The sequence below is a fragment of the Anabrus simplex genome, chromosome 3 (assembly GCF_040414725.1).
Source record: "Anabrus simplex isolate iqAnaSimp1 chromosome 3, ASM4041472v1, whole genome shotgun sequence".
Lineage (NCBI taxonomy): Eukaryota > Metazoa > Arthropoda > Insecta > Orthoptera > Tettigoniidae > Anabrus > Anabrus simplex.
Window position 1 is genome coordinate 330,883,243 of NC_090267.1, and position 22,371 is coordinate 330,905,613.

Genomic DNA, 22,371 nt, shown 5'->3' on the forward strand with positions numbered 1-22,371 from the left:
TGGCGGTTAGTCATCTAGAATTACCATTACCAGAACGCCCAGACCCGGAAGAATTGCGAGAACACTGTCTAGAAAAATGTCTATTCAACCCACAGTATCGACAAGAATTATTCGGGGAAGAAACTCTACCTACATTAGGGTTTGAATTGCCTAAGGGCTCAATCTTAGGACAACTCCTCCGGAAACCTTGGGTGGGTCCACCCATGTCAAGTTTAGAATTCCCTACGGGTCCAATTTTAGGAAATTTCCGCTGGAAATAATCAGTGGAGCCACAACTAAAACATGCACAAGAATTACATGACTTGGAAGAAAGAGAAGAAGCGGTACTATACCGCTTTTCACGAGAGTTTAATCCTGATGTAAACAAATAGGCGGAGCACCTTGCCTATGCACGTGGACATGCATGTAGTTGGTTGGAGAAGCAACCGTCTCACTCACTCGACTGCATGTGAGTTCGAAGAAAAATAGTACGTCGCATTAATTTTATTTTATTTTAGTTTATTACATTTAGAGAGTTTGGAAGAGTACGTAATCAAATTAAAATATGCTTGTCATATATACCGGTATATATATGGTTTTGTTTCAATAAAATCGTGATTAAATAACTAGAAATGAAGCCACAAGGCGTGGTGTAATACAGGAAGTCTTCTCGTAGTGAGGGAAAGTCCCAAGCTGTATAGCGTGGAGATAAGGTTTTGCCTCTTGCAGTAGCAGTCAGTGTCAGTATTCATACTGAGAAAAAAAGAACAAGAGGTGGGACCATCGCTTGTAATGAAGCACAAAAAAGGAAAACCGCTGAGAACTGACCAAAGGCAGTGCATTGTGAATATGTTCAATAAACTAAGTGAACAGAATCCGGGTTTAGTCGTTTATTCAGAATTTTTTTGCTAGGGGCTTTACGTCGCACCGACACAGATAGGTCTCATGGCGACGATGGGATAGGAAAGGCCTAGGAGTTGGAAGGAAGCGGCCGTGGCCTTAATTAAGGTACAGCCCCAGCATTTGCCTGGTGTGAAAATGGGAAACCACGGAAAACCATCTTCAGGGCTGCCGATAGTGGGATTCGAACCTACTATCTCCCGGATGCAAGCTCACAGCCGCGCGCCTGTACGCGCACGGCCAAATCGCCCGGTTTTATTCAGAATAAACTAAGTGAACAGAATCCGGGTTTAGTCGTTTATTCAGAAGTTCAGATCTTCGCACTGTTGTCCTATGTGATGCGCAGCCCTCTACGTCCGAACACGAGACGTTGACGGGGTGGAGGTCGGTATTACACGCTTAGTGAATCGCAACTCTTTCTTCGGCGGACGCGTGGACATACCATGTTTACATCAGGATTAAACTCGCGTGAAAAGTCATATAGTGACCTGAGAAGACATGCTCATAGAAGGAGGAGCTAGCGCAACGCGCAGCTGGTCGGGATACCTAATGCCTTCGGCAGAAACAGTCATATCTTCCAATTGAGCGAAAGTAGCTGGTCGTGGTAATGTAATGTCGTATGGCTTTTAGTGTCGGGATAACCCAGGACGGGTTCTGCTCGCCAGGTGCAGGTCTTTCTATTTGACTCCCGTAAGCGACCTGCGCGTCGCGATGAGGATGAAATGATGATGAAGACACACACCCAGCCCCCGTGCCGTAGGAATTAACCAATTAAGGTTAAAATCCTCGGCCCGGCAGGGAGTCGAACCCGGGACCCTCTGAACCGAAGGCCAGTACGCTGACCGTTCAGCCAACGAGTCGGACTGGTGGTCGTGGTGAAAGAGCAAGATACGAACTATAATTAGGTGCAAGACCCTCAACAGTGCTGGCAACCATTTCAGACTCAGAATAGTTGAGCATCAAAATCCTAGCGTTGAACTTAATGTCCTGAATATATTCAAACGTGTCAGTCAAATGCTGCACTCTAAAATAATGCTTTTGCACGAAAGAAGACAATGTACGGGAAGGAATAAAGAACTCAAGTACATGTACATGAAACTGATCCACTGTCCATCTTTCAGAAATTGCTCTGATGATGTGCTCAGAAAGAGCTCCAGAAACATGAGGATATAAACTGGGAAGAAATTATCACTACTTAAAGAGTATACAATAGCCTGATCTTTAAATTCAACCAAAAATCGTAGAAAAGTAATCTCATTAGTTGAATTAGCGGTGAACTTGGACACACCCTTAAATACAGCAGTTAATGGGTAAGGTAAATTGGAAAAAAAAATGAGACAATGCAGGTGTAGGAAGTACCTGAGAAGGACTAGATTGGTTCTGAGAAGGAATCACAGTTGCATAGTAATCTTGGTTCAGTTGCCCTTAGGAAAATTTGGAGTACTGAAAGTGAGGTTAAGACTGCCGTTAGATTGCAATGAAACTGGCGCAGATATTCACATCTGCGAAACATTTTCACACATTTGAGAAACCACCAAAGCATTTGATACAGGTGTCACTTGGACATGGGGATATTTTTGCATTATCGAACGAGAAACAGGTGGGTTGCAACAAAAGGTTGACGCAAAGACATATTAGCATTACCACGTGCCAAAGGAATAAGAGACATACCAACCTGAGTAAAATAACCATTACATGTGTTACATGCTGAGAAGCACTTGCAAAAATAGCAGAAGAAGATCACAGGGGAACATTATCACTAGTTACCATCATACAATTTTGGGAAGCAAGCGATACAGAAATTGCTTCACTTTCACAAGTTATGGATGAAACTGACACTTGAACTTCAGAGCTTGAAGTAGGCAACGCGTTGCCTACTAGCAAGCCTACTATTTTATCGAAAAAGCCAGAGAACTGTGACAATAAGTATTCACACTGCTGTCGCTCGTTTGGAGATAAATTACACTGACTGACAGAGCAAATGCAACACCAAGAAGGAGTGGTCAGAACTTTATGCCAATTGCAGGGTAGACTGACGTCACTGAGGTATGCTCATGATGTGAAATGCGCCGCTGCGCTGCGCACGTAGCAAACGATAAATGGGACACGGCGTTGGCGAATGGCCCACTTCGTACCGTGATTTCTCAGCCGACAGTCATTGTAGAACGTGTTGTCGTGTGCCACAGGACACGTGTATAGCTAAGAATGCCAGGCCGCCGTCTACGGAGGCATTTCCAGCAGACAGACGACTTTACGAGGGGTATGGTGATCGGGCTGAGAAGGGCATGTTGGTCGCTTCGTCAAATCGCAGCCGATACCCATAGGGATGTGTCCACGGTGCAGCGCCTGTGGCGAAGATGGTTGGCGCAGGGACATGTGGCACGTGAGAGAGGTCCAGGCGCAGCCCGAGTGACGTCAACACGCGAGGATCGGCGCATCCGCCGCCAAGCGGTGGCAGCCCCGCACGCCACGTCAACCGCCATTCTTCAGCATGTGCAAGACACCCTGGCTGTTCCGATATCGACCAGAAAAAATTCCCGTCGATTGGTTGAAGGAGGCCTGCACTCCCGGCGTCCGCTCAGAAGAGTACCATTGACTCCACAGCATAGACGTGCACGCCTGGCATGGTGCCGGGCTAGAGCGACTTGGATGAGGGAATGGCGGAACGTCGTGTTCTCCGATGAGTCACGCTTCTGTTCTGTCAGTGATAGTCACCGCAGACGAGTGTGGCGTCGGCGTGGAGAAAGGTCAAATCCGGCAGTAACTGTGGAGCGCCCTACCGCTAGACAACGCGACATCATGGTTTGGGGCGCTATTGCGTATGATTCCACGTCACCTCTAGTGCGTATTCAAGGCACGTTAAATGCCCACCGCTACGTGCAGCATGTGCTGCGGCCGGTGGCACTCCCGTACCTTCAGGGGCTGCCCAATGCTCTGTTTCAGCAGGATAATGCCCGCCCACACCCTGCTCGCATCTCCCAACAGGCTCTACGAGGTGTACAGATGCTTCCGTGGCCAGCGTACTCTCCGGATCTCTCACCAATCGAACACGTGTGGGATCTCATTGGACGCCGTTTGCAAACTCTGCCCCAGCCTCGTACGGACGACCAACTGTGGCAAATGGTTGACAAAGAATGGAGAACCATCCCTCAGGACACCATCCGCACTCTTATTGACTCTGTACCTCGACGTGTTTTTGCGTGCATCGCCGCTCGCGGTGGTCCTACATCCTACTGAGTCGATGCCGTGCGCATTGTGTAAACTGCATATCGGTTTGAAATAAACATCAATTATTCGTCCGTGCCGTCTCTGTTTTGCCCCCAACTTTCATCCCTTTCTATCCACTCCTTCTTGGTGTTGCATTTGCTCTGTCAGTCAGTGTAAGAGCTAATAAGTCGCGAATCCTATCCACGTAATGCTGCACTTGGGCTTTCGCACGTGTAATTTAATATTAGACGGTTCGGAGGAACAAAAGAATACCACTAAACTCAGTTAATTTATCTCTAACGTTTGTCAAAGATGCGCACACTTCGTCTGTCGATAATTCAGGGACTGACACTAATAAATCAAGGAATTGCTTTAACAGGCTTGTGTCATCTCTAACCCTTACTGTCGAATTCAGTTTACGAATACGAATTTCGTAAACTAATTCCTCCTTCCTCAAATGGAAAGGATTAAGGATAGCACGAGACATGTTGACCATAAGAAAACAACAGTACGAGATGATTCTTTAGAGATATCTTCACTAAAAACAATCACCACTAACCTTCTTTTTAACAGTAACCACGCTCTGCTACCATTATGCAACCCTTTCGGCATTACAAAACATAGAAATCAAAACATAATAATAATTCACGGCATTAAGGAGATTAATAGTAACCTTTTAACCAGATAAATAACCTCGAACACATACGCATGATTAATGCAGAAAACAGCAGAATGTAATTAACAGTTTAGGCAACATGACAACTAAATGAACGGAGGTGGGAAGCAGCGGGACCCTACCCAGGGCGTTGGAAGGTATTGGCATTACAGGTGAAACGAAATTAGCGGTGGTTTGATGTACGCTTTACGTTTTACTTAAATAATAAGGTTAATAAAATAAATAACATTACAATTGGAACCATCAATGATGCAAGTTTAACACCAAAACATTTACAAGCTTCATGGCAGTGATTTTGAAAACATACTAAAAGTAGGAATAGTTTAATACAATTAAGAAAAGTAACACATGTTCGCGAATGACGCCTACATGTTAAGACGTAATAATAATAATAATAATAATAATAATAATAATAATAATAATAATAATAATAATAATAATAATAATAATAATAATAATAATAAAAGTAACACATGTTCACAAATGGTGCATACATTTTAATACATGATAATAATTGAAAAGTAACACCTGACGAAAGAAGTAAAAGTAAAAATAACAAACATCTTAACACAAAGCCCATTCAGGACGCAGCCTTTCCTAAAACACTTCAGGACAGGAGCTTGTCCCGAACGAGAATATATTAAGAGGAAACTGGTTTACGAGCCACCCCCTAGGGAAAATAGAAATTTGTACAGTTACAACCAAAGAAAAGAGAAATGAAATTTTACATATAAAACATTTTACAAAATAAAAGATAAGGGAAATGCCTCTAACACAAAGTGAATATGATTAACCACGCGGGCTAAGCCATGCAAAATTTAATTTTTCGAATAGGAGAAATTTTGGGCAAACTCTGGACATAAGGAAAATTAAATCAAAGCTACATTTGAAACTTGAAAATCCAAAATAAGGAGGAGATCGTGCTTACCTTGGGAGGGCTGAGAACCCATCAGGTGGGGTAGACAATTTCACCTGTTGCTGGTCAGAACTACAAGACTGAGAGAACTAGCTTTTCTACTGCCAAGTGTCCAGGGCCGGAAGGGGTGAAATAGTGAAACAACCAATGAGCACGTCTGCATTTCTAGCATTCGCCAATGGCAAATGGTTTTATTTTGGCCAATGAGGGCCCAGAAAAACTGCTGACAAAATACCGCACGTAGCTTTGAGAAATTTCCAAACTGATGCAACCGGAAATTCCTCGAAGCATCTTACAAACCTTGTATGTGCAAGTACACCATGTCTAAAAAGTTATAAAAACGCTTGATTCATACATAAAATCTCCAAAAACCAAATGATTAAAATTTAATGTGTTTCATCTGGTCCTTAATACGCTTAAGAGGGGCTCCATGAGGTCTACTGCCAGAGCAATGTTAACTCTAAATAATTTGGCAGGGAAGCCTGGTATCATCCATGCGGTGAAACTGGTCTAACCATCTCAGTTGATGAGCGATTATTATTGCTTCAATGCTATTTAGCTGCGCTTTGTCGAGAACTGCCGTGGTGTCACATAGTCTTAATATTCAAGACGAATCTCATTTTCTGTTGGTAGAAGCGCTCAAGTTTTTTGATATCACGGCGATAGAGGGTCCAAGTTTCACAGCCATTCAGCGGCGTCGTAATGACAGCAGCTTTGTACACTATGAGTTTGGTATGCAGTTTTAGGTCGTTATTCATGAAGACTCTGTGCATTAACCGTCCGCATGCTGCATGAGGTGCCCCCATTCTTTTATCAACATCTTGTTCGCAGGTACGCCATTTAGACAAGATGCTTCCAAGATATGAAAAGTGATCAACCTGTTCCAGTGTTGTGTCTAAGATGGAGATACTGAACTCAGGAAGAGTTAATCCTGAGGCAAGTTGTGCAAGTACAGTCATTTTTTTCACACTAATGGCAAGACCAAAGCGATCACATGCAGTTTTTAAAGCAGTTGACTGACTGTTGTAGTTCTGCAGGTGTTAAAGAAGGAAATGCGGTGTCATCAGCATATTGCAGTTCTGTCACCTGGGTAATCAGAGTATGTCTTTGTGAGCGAAGTCTTGCCAGATTGAAAAGGCCTCCATAAAAACAAAATTTAATGTCCATGCCTAAGTTGTTTGCAGATGATTCATGCAGCATGGCAGCCACGTACAATGCAAAGAGTGCAGGAGCAAGCACACAGCCGTATTTCAATCCATGAGTGACAGGAAACGAATCTGAAACTGAGTTACCATGAAGAACCTGTCCATACATGCCATCATGAAGAGCTTGAACCAATTCCACATAATGTTCAGGACATCCAAAATGTCTCAATACTTTCCACATAGCAGATCTTGGTACTGAATCAAAGGCTTTTTCCAAATCATAGAAAACTAAATACAGAGGCAGCTGTTACTCTCTGCATTTTGCATGGAGTTGTCTAGCACAGAAGATCGTATTTGTTGTGCCTCTGGAGGTTTGGAAACCACATTGAGACTCGGGCAAAATCCTCTCTGAGATAATTTGGAGCCGGTTTAATAGAATTCTTACAAGAATTTTACCTGCAGTTGACAAAAGCTATATACCACAATATTTCCCACATACACTACAATTGCCTTTCTTGAAGATAGTGGTGATGGTAGCATTTTTCAAGTCGTCAGGTACTTCTCGAGTTTCCCAAATCAATTGGATGAGTGTGAAAAGTCTAGTCTTCAAGGGTATACCTCCATTTTGTATCAGTTCCAGAGGGATGTTATCAGGACCAGGAGCCTTTCTTGGTTTTAGTTGATTGAGTGCTTTGGTGAACTCTCTGTATGTAGGTGGAACTGCCATCCGTGGTTATTGGGGCTGCTGAGGAACATTATGAAGGAAGTCCTTAGCTGCATCGGAGACATGATTTAGAAGCGCAGAGAAATGTTCCTTCCAATGCTCTAAAATTTCTCCATTATCAGCTAAAATGGTGGAGTTGTCAGCAGTCTTCAATAATCTCAATGAAGATTGAATTGGACCATATATCTCCTTTATGCCAGCATAGAAGTTTTGCAGGTCATGGGCATCATAGTCTTTGCAGTTCTTCAGCTTTTTGTTGCCACCAGTTATTCTTGATTTCCTTAATTTGTGCCTGACATTTTCCTTTAAGTTCCAAGATATGTGATTTCTTCACATTGGAAGATGGATCTTCCTTCCCATTTGGCATTGATCAGACATTTAATTTCTTCATTATTTTCATCAAACCAGTCCTGGCTTTTTTTCCTCACTGAAACAATTGTTTCCTCTGCTGACTCAGTGATGACCTTCTGAAGTGTGGCCCATTCCTGTTTTGTACTCTCACTGCTGACTGGATGACTAGTCAGTTTGTTTGAGATTGCATTTCTGTAATCGGTAGCAATGGATTCAGTTTGAAGTTTAGAAGGATCAAATTTCTTTCTGGACAGGTTGAGGATGGATCTTTTTGGTTTGGGACATATTGAGATTCTCATCCGGCAAAAAAGGAGCTTGTGATCTGTCCAGGAGTCATCGACGTTTCTTGCGGTCCTTGTAATAAGGACATCTTTTTTATCCCATTGCCTGGTGATGATATAGTCAAGGATGTGCCAGTGCTTTGAGCAAGGATGCATCCAAGTGGTCTTGTAGCAGTTAGGCAGGCAGAACTGAGTATTAGTAATGAAGAATTCATGTTCAGCACATAAACCTAGGAGCAGTAGACCATTGGCATTACAGTCCATGTTTTCCCATCACACTGCCTCATAATTGGATATCATTACCAACTCTGGTATTTAAATCGCCAAGTAGTAAGAGTTTGTCTCTTGGTGTTACTTTGGTGGTGGTAGAGCTCAGCAGGTTGTAGAATTGGTCTTAGCTTCTACATCAGCATCCAAGGTGGGAGCATATGTGGATATAAGTGTCATAGATTTGGCTCCAGAGAGTGGGATTTCTTCTTCTTCATGTGCCATGTCCTCGCAGAACGTTGGCGATCAGTAGCATGATCTGTTGTTTGTTCATAGCTGTTCTGAACAGAGTAAGCTTTGTCACCCCAAACCACTGGCTCAAGTTGCCGAGCCATGATGTCTTACTTCTCCCCGGACCACGTTTTCCATTAATTTTCCCTTGGAGTATTACTTGCAGAAGGTGGTATTTAGAGTTCCGCATCATATGACCAAAGTATTCTAGTTTCCGTCTCTTGATGGTAGTGAGAATTTCTGGTTCTTTTTTCATACGGTGCAAAATGTCTATATTGCTCATTTTAGCTGTCCAAGGTATCTTCATCATCCTTCGGTACATCCACATTTCAGAGGCTTGCAATCTCTTGCACATGGTCTCAGTTAGTGTCCATGCCTCAACGCCGTATAACAGAATGCTGAAAACGTAGCACCAGAGTAGTCGTGTCCGTAGTGAAATGGAAAGGTCATGGCTTGTCAAAAGTTTCCTAAGTCTCTGAAAAGAAGTTCTGGCCTGCTCAATTCTGCATCGGTTCTCGTAAGGTCCCAGTAATCATTGATGTGACATCCCAGGTATTTAAATGTTGTTACTCTCGCGATCTGTTCCTTCGCTGTTGTGAGATTACCTCGAATGCCACCTTCTTTTCTGCTTATAACCATCCACTTGGTCTTCTTTACATTAAGTTTCAAGCCCATTGCGCTGCTGGCTTCAGTGACAGCATTAAGTAGTTCCTGTAGATCCTGGAGATTGGTTGCAACTAGCACAGTGTCATCGGCGTACCTGATGTTATTTATGATGAAACCATTAACCACAATTCCTTGAGTCTTTCCGTAAAGAGCATCTCGAAAAATCTTTTCTGAATAGATGTTGAAAAGCATGGGGGACAGCGGTTGGAGTTAGTTGATATTCATTCACCCACGTGGCCTTCACAGCAAATCCCACACCATGAATGTGGCTCCCTCATCTTTTCTCTTCCAGAAGATTGTGTAGCCTGAGCTGAACTCTGTAAGTTTACTTTCACTGGACAGTCTGGTTTCACTTAAGGCAGCAATATCAATGTTCTTTAGTCCAAGCTCATGGGTGACAAGTGCTGTTCTTCTCTCAGGTCTGTTATTATTTTTCAAATCAAGTAGGGTTCAAACATTCCAGGTTCTTATAATCAAAGTTTTGGTAATCTTTGTTTTTCGACCATTTAAGTGGTGACCCGCTGAGTGCGGCCTCCCAGCTGGCTGAGAGTGTGACTACCGATGTTTAGCCCACATTTTCTAGGGTCTTCCCCATTCAGAGTGGGCAGAGGTGATCCTAAATAGGCCTGCCCAAACACAGATGCAGGACCAAATTCCTGAGTATTCATGGGATCTCAGAAAGAATTTCTAGATCCTAATGGGTGGGTAGGAGACAGGGATCTGCGCTCAGATGGCCTTCTTTTAAACCACAGTGGTACATATAAGGGTTATATCGAGGTACATTCAGGGAAACAGGGTGGCCTAGGGAGCAGTGTTAAGAGAAGAGGGAACTGTAAATCAAGCAGGGATGACATAAAACTGTTAGTGCTCAACTGTAGAAGTATTGTAAAGAAAGGAATACAGTTAAGTAATTTAATACATATATACTTACAAGATATTGTAATAGGAGTTGAAACATGGCTGAGAAATGATATAAAGGATGCAGAAATTTTCTCACAGAACTGGAGGGTGTATCATAGAGATAGGATAGAAATGGTAGGAGGGGGAGTATTCATTCTCGTGAAAGAAGAATTGTAAGCTACGAAAAAGTTAAAGATGACAAACACGAAATTCTAGGGGTAAGGCTCATCTCTAAAGATAATAGGCAACTTGATGTCTTTGGAGTGTACAGACCAGGAAAGGGTAGCCCAGATACTGATTCAGAATTATTTGATAAGATAATTAGCTATGTGGGAAACAATAAGGAAAGGAACGTGATTGTAGCGGGTGATCTCAATTTACCAAATGTCAATTGGGAAGGTAATGCGAACGCCAGGAAGCATGCCCAACAAATGGCAAATAAATTAATATGGGAAGGATACCTGATTCAGAAAGTGATAGAACCAACTAGAGGGAAGAATATTCTGGATGTGGTGCAGGTAAAACCGGATGAGCTCTATAGAGAAACCGAAGTAATAGATGGTATTAGTGATCACGAAGCTGTTTTTGTGGTAATCAAAAATAAATGTGAAAGAAAGGAAGAGATTAAAATTAGGACTGTTAGGCAGTACCATATGGCTGATAAAACAGGCATAAGGGCGTTTTTAAAAAGTAACTATGATCGGTGGAAAACGGTAAATAAAAATGTAAACAGACTCTGGGATGGGTTTAAAGCAGTTGTTGAGGAATGTGAAAATAGGTTTGTACCTTTAAAGGTGGTAAGGAATGGTAAAGATCCACTATATTATAACAGGGAAGTAAAGAGACTAAGAAGGAGGTGCAGGTTGGAAAGAAATAGAGTTAAAAATGGCTGTGGAAGTAAGGGGAAATTGAAGGAACTTACTAGGAAATTGAATCTAGCAAAGAATTCAGCTAAGGATAACATGATGGCAAGCATAATTGGTGGCCATACTAATTTTAGTGAAAAATGGAAGAGTATGTATAGGTACTTTAAGGCAGAAACAGGTTCCAAGAAGGATATTCCACGAATGTATGCGGGGATCTTCAAAAGGCAGAAGTATTCAGCCAGCAGTATGTAAAGATTGTTGGTTGATAAGGTTTCGGGTGATATACTAAAAATAATGGGTTGGGATATAGTACCATATCTGAAGTACTTATTTGATTATTGTTTGCATGTAGGAACTTTACCAAATGAATGGAGAGTTGTTATAGTAAGCCCTGTATATAAAGGAAAGGGTGATAGACATAAAGCTCAAAATTACAGGCCAGTTAGTTTGACTTGCATTGCATGTAAGCTTTGGGAAAGCATTCTTTCTGATTATATTAGACATGTTTGTGAAATTAATAACTGGTTTGGTAGAAGGCAGTTTGTGTTTAGGAAAGGTTATTCCACTGAAGCTCAACTTGTAGGATTCCAGCAAGATATAGCAGATATCCTGGATTCAGGAGGTCAGTTGGACTGTATCACGATTGACCTGTCTAAGGCATTTGATAGGGTAGATCATGGGAGACTACTGGCAAAAATGAGTGCAATTGGACTTGACAAGAGAGTGACTGAATGGGTGGCTCTGTTTCTAGAAAATAGAACTCAGAGAATTAGAGTAGGGGAAGCTTTATCTGTCCCTTTAAAAATTAAGAGGGGAATTCCTCAAGGCAGTATTATTTGACCTTTATGCTTTCTAATATATATATATCAATGATATGTGTAAAGAAGTTGAATCAGAGATAAGGCTTTTTACAGAAGATGTTATTCTGTACAGAGTAATAAATAAGTTACAAGATTGTGAGCAACTGCAAAATGACCTCGATAATGTTGTGAGATGGACAGTAGGCAATGGTATCATGATAAACAGGGATAAAAGTCAGGTTGTGAGTTTCACAAATAGGAAAAGTCCTCTCAGTTTTAATTACTGCATTGATGGGGTGAAAGTTCCTTTTGGGGATCATTGTAAGTATCTAGGTGTTAATATAAGGAAAGATCTTCACTGGGGTAATCACATAAATGGGATTGTAAATAAAGGGTACAGATCTCTGCACATGGTTATGAGGGTGTTTAGGGGTTGTAGTAAGGATGTAAAGGAGAGGGCATATAAGTCTCTGGTAAGACTCCAACTAGAGTATGGTTCCAGTGTATGAGACCCTCACCAGGATTACCTGATTCAAGAACTGGAAAAAATCCAAAGAAAAGCAGCTTGATTTGTTCTGGGTGATTTCCAACAAAAGAGTAGCGTTTCAAAAATGTTGCAAAGTTTGGGGTGGGAAAAACTGAGAGAAAGATGGTGATGGTTTCTCGTGCTTAATTTTCCCATTGTAATGTATATTAATTTGTGCATGTTAAATACTAACAGGTACCTGATTTTTGCCTTGAGGAGGTAATTTTGACTGAGGATGCCCTCAATGAAGGGCGAAACATGTCTCAAGCGGAATTAAGAATAAATTCCTAACTGTAAAATTTATATGTATTGAATAGGTGACATAATAAACCATTTAGCATCCTACATTAAGTAGTATGTTCCGAGCTGTCAGCAGAGAGATGGCGTGGAATGACATTAGTAGACGATAAGTTTGAGTGGCATTTATAAAAGTAGGAAAGATCACAAAATGAAGTTGGAATTCAAGAGGACAAATTGGGGCAAATATTCATTTATAGGAAGAGGTGTTAGGGAATGGAATAACTTACCAAGGGAGATCTTCAATAAATTTCCAATTTCTTTGCAATCATTTAAGAAAAGGCTAGGAAAACAACAGACAGGGAATCTGCCACCTGGGCGACTGCCCTAAATGCAGATCAGTAGTAAAAATGAAAAATAAAGACTACCATCACATGTCTGCTGCCATCGTGCGAGGTCAGAACTAGGGGCTTCCAGTTTCACCCGAAAACCTGCCTCCACCATCCTTATCCCATCACCATTTGCCCCCTTCTTACCGGGCATAGCTCAGCCGGAGAACGAGAGTCCCGAGGGTGGACCGTTCGTTGTCTGGCTTTACTTATTTTCGAAGGCAGGGTAAGAGACAAGGACTAGCGACAATAACACAAGAATATAAAACAACAGGTTCTGACATTTATTATAAACTAACACATTTAACAATAACAAATTTAATTAACAATCTTGATAAGAAATTAAATTTTTCTTCTCTGCCAGTTCCTCTTAACTGCATATAATCTCCACTATTCTCGGTCGACAACGTTTCTGTAAGTACACATAACTTTTATTAGCCTACTTCTGGCTCAACGAAATAATAACAAAATAAAATTTCTGTAGGAGGACCTCCTCTCAATAATTATATTATTGTTTATAAGTTAAAGAAAGTGAAAGTTGTCTGATTCCTATTTATCTTTAATGTTGAATTACTAGATTTATTAATTTCAACATTTATCTCAAATAAATCCTTCCTTCTTTAATGTGCTGAATAAAGCGTTACCTCAATAAAATTGAAAATTAATTAAACCAATTTCTTATAAAAAATATTACTCAAAAATATCTCCATTGGACTTACATTTTGCACCATTATGCCTGTACAATAATTATTCCTCTTAATATTCCTCTAATATTTCGTCTGACAACGTAAAGTCACTCTTTGGTATTTGACACTTCTAAAGAAAAATTTAATGCCGTAGGCTTTACAAAATTACATAGTGAACCAAGTCCACAGAAATGATCCTTCCTTATTCATTACCGTGTGACACTCTGAATCTTCCTTTACTTAAATACCAAATAAAATCCACTAAAGATTTATATTTCAAAAAGTTATGCCGACACAAACAACGATGGTGACAATCAGGTCTCAACGAAATAAACACGTGGTCTGGCCAAAATCATGGTCAAAGGAAATATCACAATGCATTGAAATATTATCAATCACACACACAACATTCACACTAAGCCACACGATAATAATTTACACTATTTACAGCGAATTCTAGCCTTTGAATAATAATCTTTGATTTTTAATCCTAATATTTGAATTTTCTCAATGACGGTATCGGGCAAAGAAAAAATATTTTACGTTCCTCAGGAATGTGATGAAGTCTGGATAATCACTTAATTAAAGAACGTGAAATCAACAACGTTTATCATGATATCGGCGGTTGATGTCTGAAGAAATTTGTCGACTACAGAAACGCACATAGAACAGGTCAAATAGAAGCATTCTCCTTCATGGTTCATGAGTCACGACATTATTATTACTCAACTCCACGTCTATCAATTAGCACATGCTCCATTTGAAGAAATTACGTTCAACAACACGTATTCTCCAAAATAAGACTCAATAAATGGATTCACACATCACAAACACACAGTAAATAATCCATCCTCAAGTCAATAAATATAATAAATGATCCGACGAGAATCTGCCATATTCCAGGCTCATATTCATCCTAATTGAGCACACACATTAGCATCATAACACACAAGATCAAGCAATATTTAAACTCATGACCCTTATTCATTTATTTAACCCGAGATGAAAATTCATTATTATTATTATTATTATTATTATTATTATTATTATTATTATTATTATTATTATTATTATTATTATTATTATTATTATTGTTGTTGTTGTTATTATTATTATTATTATTATTATTATTATTATTATTATTATTATTATTATTATTAGATGTGCGAGATCTAAAATTCGCGGAAACTGGGGTTCGACAATATGTCAGATGACACTAACACGCCTTAAATCACACATGAAGAAACTCTTACATAGAAATCTGGCGTAACACAATGTGCCATAAATCTGTCCCACACGACTTCCAAAAAAACAATTTTCAGAATTTAAATTGTTAATTATCGGTGAGGACAATGATTTTTAAACACACTGGACTATTAAATGGGACAGCTAGAATAATCGTAGAAGACACACACACGTTCTAGCTAAACTAATATAGGTCAATAATCATCCACACACAAAATGACAAATCTACCATCTCCCATATGAAAGAAGAGTGAAAATATTCAAATCTGCTGCAAGACTAGAAGAAATGTTACCACTAATGAATAAGAAAGCATTATTTCTACAAAGATGAACAGATAAACCTTAGTAAAGTGTACTTAAATGAATGATGGAACTGGATCTTCGCCGGTGGTCTGGAACATGTGGTCAGTTATCTGCCCGGGGCCGCTATCTCCCCATGCCGGACATTGCCTTCATTTTAGCAGATCATTGTAGTCTCGAGGTTCCAAGTAAAGTTGCGGCAAGCTTCCTCTTCAATATGTAACAGCATCTTGAGACACTCGTTCCAACACATGGCGATTTTCTTCTTTCTTCTCGTGGAGTAGAGGCTGAAACTAACAAACAGTTTTAAGATATGCTACACACACACACACACACGCGATGAAATTAGTGATGGAAAAATACGTAACTTGTATTAAAAGAAATCTGCCAGGCTCGTTGATCCAACTATAAGTGAAGGGTGGCTGGTTTTACAGTCAGATAATTGATTTAAGAAGTAACCATCTCGGAGTAGACAGCAAATATCCCGCCGAAGTCCGCAGCATAAGAACATGTCGATGAATCGAAGAGCAGAGAGCATAGAGAGCCTTTCTTCTGGAAACACGGGTTTTTATGCATATCCAGGGAAAGTGGTGTGGGACTATAATTGTCCGTAATTGGTCGATGTCTAGCGTTCACTTCTCGAAAGTACTTCTGCCTGAGATTTGACATGTGCTGTCCGCGTGTCCAGGCGACCTTGGCCTGCTCCCTCAGTGTGTCACGTGGGTCAGCTGATCGCTCCGCAGAGAGAAAATCAATACATTTCTCCCCTGCCAATAAGACCGGTTTTGAACTGTTGGAGCTGTGTCCGTAATACAAGGCTGGAAAATATCGCTCGCACTAATAAAATAAAATCTTACACACGCTAATACAATAAATGCTTATTGTAGGCCAAATTTGAAGGGGACACATTGGACTTGAGTTGAAAGGGGGTGACAGCAGGAAAAAGTGCCAACAAGCGGGATTTTGTTTAAGGTGGATCGCAGCTTGCAAGGAAGTGACCCACACACGATGATCTCGGAACTATACTCTGTGGCACAAATGAAATGCGACATGCAGGTTCTAGTACCACGACTGCAATGGACTCCTGCAGCCTCAAAATACCATTGAGTTGCGCCTTCACAGCCAGCCAGTCTGTCTGGCATGATCTCGTCCATCTCCACAACCGATGAGAAACCACAAAAAGGAGGTTCCTCCATCCATTTTGCCATTGGTCCAAAGATACAGATGATGGGTTCCAGTGTCATTTCCTACACTGAGGGGACCATCACCCCACCCAAAGGGGCTCATCCACCCAAAGCCATTGGCCTCTATGGGGGCTTGAGTTATTTACCTTCGCTCGACACTCGGCATTCCGGACTTGGGGCCGGACAGTGGTGAATTTGTGACAGTAATTAGTATTTAACTTGCTTCTACTTGGAAAGGGAAAATGTATTCAATAAGAAAGGGCAAAATACCGGAAGATACTTAAAAACAAGATAATTTGATTGTCTCCTGTCCTGTATTACTGAAATCTCTTACATCCTGAAGATAGGGAAATCACATATTGTTTCCTTTAGAAAAACAATTATCATCTCCATACCACTTCCAACTGTTTTAATCTAGAGATCCCTAGACTACTTTTATAGGCTGATATCCTTGCTTTCATATTATTAGCATTTTTGTAAAATTAATAATAGATTACATGTTTGTTTCAGGTTGATCTTTATAGAGAAATAACATTTAGGAATTCTAAACAAACTTATAAAGGAATTCCAGTGATGGCGTCCAATATGGATACTGTAGGCACATTTGAAATGGCACAAGCAATTGGAAAGGTTTGTAGTTATTTCCATATTTTGTCATTGATTTCATGTTTATCCTGAAATTACGACTATTCTTTATGATTCATGGGAGAAAGAGAGTGCACACTTCTTTGGGCTATCCCAGAAGTATTAATTCCCAGTATTGTTTTATAGTTTAGTTGGAATATTACAAGTGGCAGCATTTTGCCAAAGTGATGCAATATTTTACCACTTATGCCCTTGAAAACTTGGATACATGCACTAAAAATATGAATTGTTAAAGATTACTATCATTGATCAAATGCATTTTTTAAGGCAGTGAGGCTTTTCTGTTTTAGAAATACATTGATACAATTTTATTATTTCTGGAGGAGTTATCTTAAACTATTCCATATTTTTCCAAATTCTCAAACAACAGAGTTTTATAGTTACGTGCAGCAAAGGTTTTAAATGAAACAAAAAAGTAATTTCATTGTTGCAGTATGTTACAGGGCAGTACTTCAGCAGTATAATTTGAAATATTTGTTCCTCTCCCTTCTCTTGGAGAACATAACAGTTATGAATAAGTGTTATTTCAGGTTTTCCAGGCTCTACCTTTTTGAAATTATCTATTACTGACTTTTCCACATTATGTGGTACTGCGTTCTTTGGAAATAAATTATGGAGCTCTAATGCAATGTTCAACAACTGTATTCTCTTCCCTAAACCAGCTGTAGTTGTTATTGTTGTTGTTTTTGTTGTTTAAGTCATCAGTCCATGGAATGGTTTGATGCAGCTATTTTACCCTGTCCTGTGCTAACCTTTTCATTTCTGCATAACTACTACATCCCTTGGCATATCCCTACCATTCTTTATGCCTAGAATTCCCTCAGAAACTAAATTAACAAGTCCCGGGTGTCCTAATATGTCCTATCATTCACTCTCTTCTTCTGGTAAAATTTTGCCAAATCATTCTCCTCACCAATGTGATACAGTATCTCTTCATTCGTGACTCAATCTTCCCACTTCACCTTCAGCATTCTTCTGTAACCCCACATTTCATAAGCTGCTTCTCTCTTTCTTTCTTGTTCATATTCCATTTCCATATAATGCCACGCTCCATACTTAAGTCTTCAAAAATGTCTTTCTAATTCCTATATCAAAGTTGAATGTGAGCGAATTTCGTTTCTTAGGAAAGCTCTTCTTTGCTTCATCTAATCTACATTTTATGTCGTCCTTACTTCTGCCATCATTAATTGTTCTACTACCCAAATAACAGTATTCATCTTCTTGCTTTAAGACTTCATTTCCTATTGTAACATATCCTGCATCACTTGACTTCGTTTGTGTGCACTCCATTACTTTTGTTTTGGATTTATTTATCTTCATCCTCTCCAAGACTGTGTCCATACCATTCAGTAATTTCTCCAGATCTTCTGTAGACTCAAATTAAATAACAATATCATTAGCAAATCTCAGAGTTTTGATTTCCTCTCTTTGGATTTTGATTCCCTTTCCAAATTCCTGTTTGGTTTCCTGTACCACTTGTTATATATAAACGTTGGAAGGAGAGGGGACAAACTGCAGCCTTGCCTCACTCCTTTCTGGATTGCTGCTTCTTTTTAATAGGCCCCAATTCTTATCACTGTAGACTCATTTTGTACAGATTGTAGATAAATTTTCTTTTTCGGTATCTGATCCTGATCATCTTCAGATTCTCAAATAGCTTAGTCCACTTAATATTATCAAATGCCTTTTCTAGATCTATGAATATCATGTACGTAACTCATCCTTCTTAATTTGATCCTGTAAGATCAGACACAAAATCAAGACTTCATCGTGTGTTCCTACATTTCTTCTTAAGCCGAAGTGATCTTCTAACTCAGCTTCAGTTTACTTCTCCATTCTTCTGTAAATAATATGTATTAAAATTTTCCAAGCGTGGGATACTAAAGTAATGGTGCTATAGTTATCACACTTGTCAGCACTAACTTGATTTCTTGGGAATAGGTACAACAACATTCTTTTTAAAATCAGATGGCATTTCTCTGGCATCACACATCTTACACACTAAATGAAATAACCCTGCCATGCCAGTTTCTCCCAAGGCAGTTGGTAATTATGAGGTTTTATCATCAATTCCAGGTGCCTTGTTCTCATTGCTTTATAAAATTTTGACCTCAAAATTGGGTCTCCCATTTCATCAAGAGCCTCTTCTTGTTTTAAGAACCTTATCTATTTCTATCCCTTGATATAATTATTAAATATGTACCATCTTTCTGCCTTGTCTTTTGCACTAGAAGTCCTTTTTTTTTAATTTGAAAGGACAGTTTTTAGAATAAAATGTCTTTATATAAGCTTATGAAGTCTGGAGCCCTGTCATATCACTTGCCTTATTAGCAGCAGGGATAGTTGTAGCTTTTTATTTGAAATGAAAGATAGTTTATCTCTCACTATGATGAGTAGAAAGCAGATAAATGTATTCTTGGAACTGTATTATTAGTGAGAAGCAATGAACTTTGAGTTTAGTGCCCAAGAGACTGAGAACAACTTTAGAACTGTCACATCTAACACATTGTAGCATTCCCAGAACTGTCACAATCTTATGCTTAATACATAATTGATGAATGTACCATTCCAGGTTCTAACTATTTTTGTATCTTATAGTGCTGCTTGTTTAAAGACAGTATGCAAACTACATTATTCCTGGTACTGAACTTGCATGTGTAAAATTATGAGACACTTCATGGAAACTCGTATTAATTCATCGTACAAGTAGCTTGATTTGTTGATTGCTGTGGAAACTGCTTACAAATATGTGCTGGTAACTGAGGCACGCTTGTATAGTCTCTCAAAAAAGTGTGAGCACATGGTATTGTATATTCCTTGCATTTAATACTTTATCAGACTTAATTTTTTCTAGTGGCTTTATGTCGCACCAGCACAGATAGGTCTTATGGCGACAATGGAATAGGAAAGGCCTAGGAGTGGGAAGGAAGCAGCCGTGGCCTTAATTAAGGTACAGCTCCAGCGTTTTCCTGGTGTGAAAATAGGAAACCATGGAAAACCATCTTCAGGTCTGCTGACAGTGGGATTCAAACCCACTATCTCCCGGATGCAAGCTCACAGCCGCACTGTAATGCCACAAGCTCATTCATTTTTGAGTGACTTTACATATCAGCAGATTGCAATAAACTACATAAAATAGAATGTGTTTCATGGGCTCTGTTTCTTTTCTATTTCCTTTTTGTGATTTTCCAAGCATCAGATACTTGAGATATAAAATAATATCTTTTATTTGGCTGAAAGCAGAAATACAGACAAAAATATTAAGTATGCATCTATGTGCTCTATAAATAAATTAAAATGCATTCTATAGTGGTAGTATATGATTTTCTATCACAAAAACCTAACATGTTACAGACATGAAATTTGATATTTGGAATCCCCTTTAAAAATAAAAGAGCACAAATATTCGTTTTCAGAAAATCCACTTAAGAGGGGGGGGGGGGAAGAAGTGAGGAAGGAGTTGAATTATTTATATGAGGATACATATATCTCAAAAATTGAAGATGTTACAGACTTTAAAATTGGTACTTGGAATCTCCTTTAAAAATGAACACACTCTTTTTGGAAAATCAACTTAAGGGGTGAAAAGAATAAAAAGCAGGTGAATTTTTAAAATGAGTATCTTCTTCTTCTATTGCTTTACCCACACCTGTGGGGTTACGGGTGCGAAATGTGTCGCACATGTGGATTTGATCCTGTTTTACGGCTGGATGCCCTTCCTGACGGCAACCGTATGTGTAGGGATGTAATCTATACTTCTATACTAATATTACAAAGAGGAAAAATTTGTATATTTGTTTGTAATGGATAGACTCAAAAACTACTGAACCAATTTTAAAAATTACTTCACCTATAGAAAGCTACATTGCCAGCGAGTAACATGGGCTGTATTTTATTTTCAAGACAATTCGAGGGGGGTCGACAGGGGGAGATATAAAAATTTTAAAATAATAGGCTAATATAGGCGAAATTGAATTTGTCATACAAGGACGAGTCAAAGCTCCTTTTAAGCCCCTTGACGCAAAGAACAAAACTCAGTAAACCCTTTGGGCCCGAAAACCATGTTTTAAGGCCCTAAACCAACTGTTACAGAGATTTTGGAACCACACTACCCCTGCTCTAGGAATCGGATAAAGAAACGAAAAGCCGTAACCATGGCAACGTCAGCTCCAGGATTCTACAGCAGCTAGATTATGCAAGTACGTTTGGGCATAGCTGCCAACCAAAATTGATACACATACAGTATGACTTACTGTCTGGAAAAAATTAACTGTTGTGTAAGATGCTCATAGCACTCCTCTGGGCGGGGATGGAAAGGGAGTGAAGTATAAAAATAATAGCCCCGGAGATCTCCGTAGTACAGCGACCAGTGGTTGCCGACAGTCCTTCGTTTTTACGTACTGGCTTAGGTTTCAGCATTTTGCAGAGTCTGTTTCCTATAGTTTAAAGTATTTTCTATCAAATCATAGAGTAGTAGGATCACTGATGTTATTAGTGCCGATATTTTGGTCCACTTTTACAATCATTGTAACCATGAAAACAACCCATATAGTGTACACAATTATCAAGATGATGCGCCCATGACTTGAAAAATTTTCTCAACATTTATACTCAGATTCATTATATGATGTGTGACATGAGTGACAAGCCCTGAGAATTATAACTCTCGATAATTATGGTAGTTTCTTTTATGCATCGCGTATTTCCTTGATCATTTGTAATAGTTACAAAATGTCGGATCAAACAAATATATTCAATAATATTTATATTTGTGGTACTATCTAGTGGACGTATACTTACACTAAACGTGCAGCTTTGTGAATGGAGCAGGTATATCTAGGTGGGAATGAAGGAAAAACATGGCAGTAAAAGATCTTAGAGGTCGACGCTAATTATGAACTAATATTTAGAGGCCCCAACGAAGAAAAGAAGATACACTATAATTCCAAACATGACAAATAATTTCTACGTACTTAAGTAAATACACCAGTGATATAAATATCTAATGAAGTCGCTCACACCAATAGTATGAGTAACTAAAGCCAGTTTCTGATAACCCGTACGAAGAACAGGTACTTCTGCTGGTAATGAATAATTCACTTCTCGATTCAACTTGCAGAAGTCAAGGGAGCATGCAGTTTTGGTTAAAACTCCCCTACCAGATTGCGTTTGGCTGTAGGCAAGCGTGCCTGCCATTATAAACAAATATAATCGTCTAAAATGTGCCTGGCATTAGGCGTAGTGGCCTGC

The 22,371-nt window shown here is 39.6% G+C and overlaps 1 protein-coding gene across 1 annotated transcript in view; it reads left to right on the top strand.

Moving 5' to 3' along the window:
* LOC136866327 (GMP reductase 1) overlaps positions 1-22,371 on the top strand; it is a 123,880-nt gene that overhangs the window by 43,739 nt on the left and 57,770 nt on the right. The window contains exon 2 of the mRNA XM_067143177.2: positions 16,987-17,106. Coding sequence (XP_066999278.1) covers positions 16,987-17,106 — 120 coding nt within the window. The remainder of the gene's footprint in view (positions 1-16,986; positions 17,107-22,371) is intronic.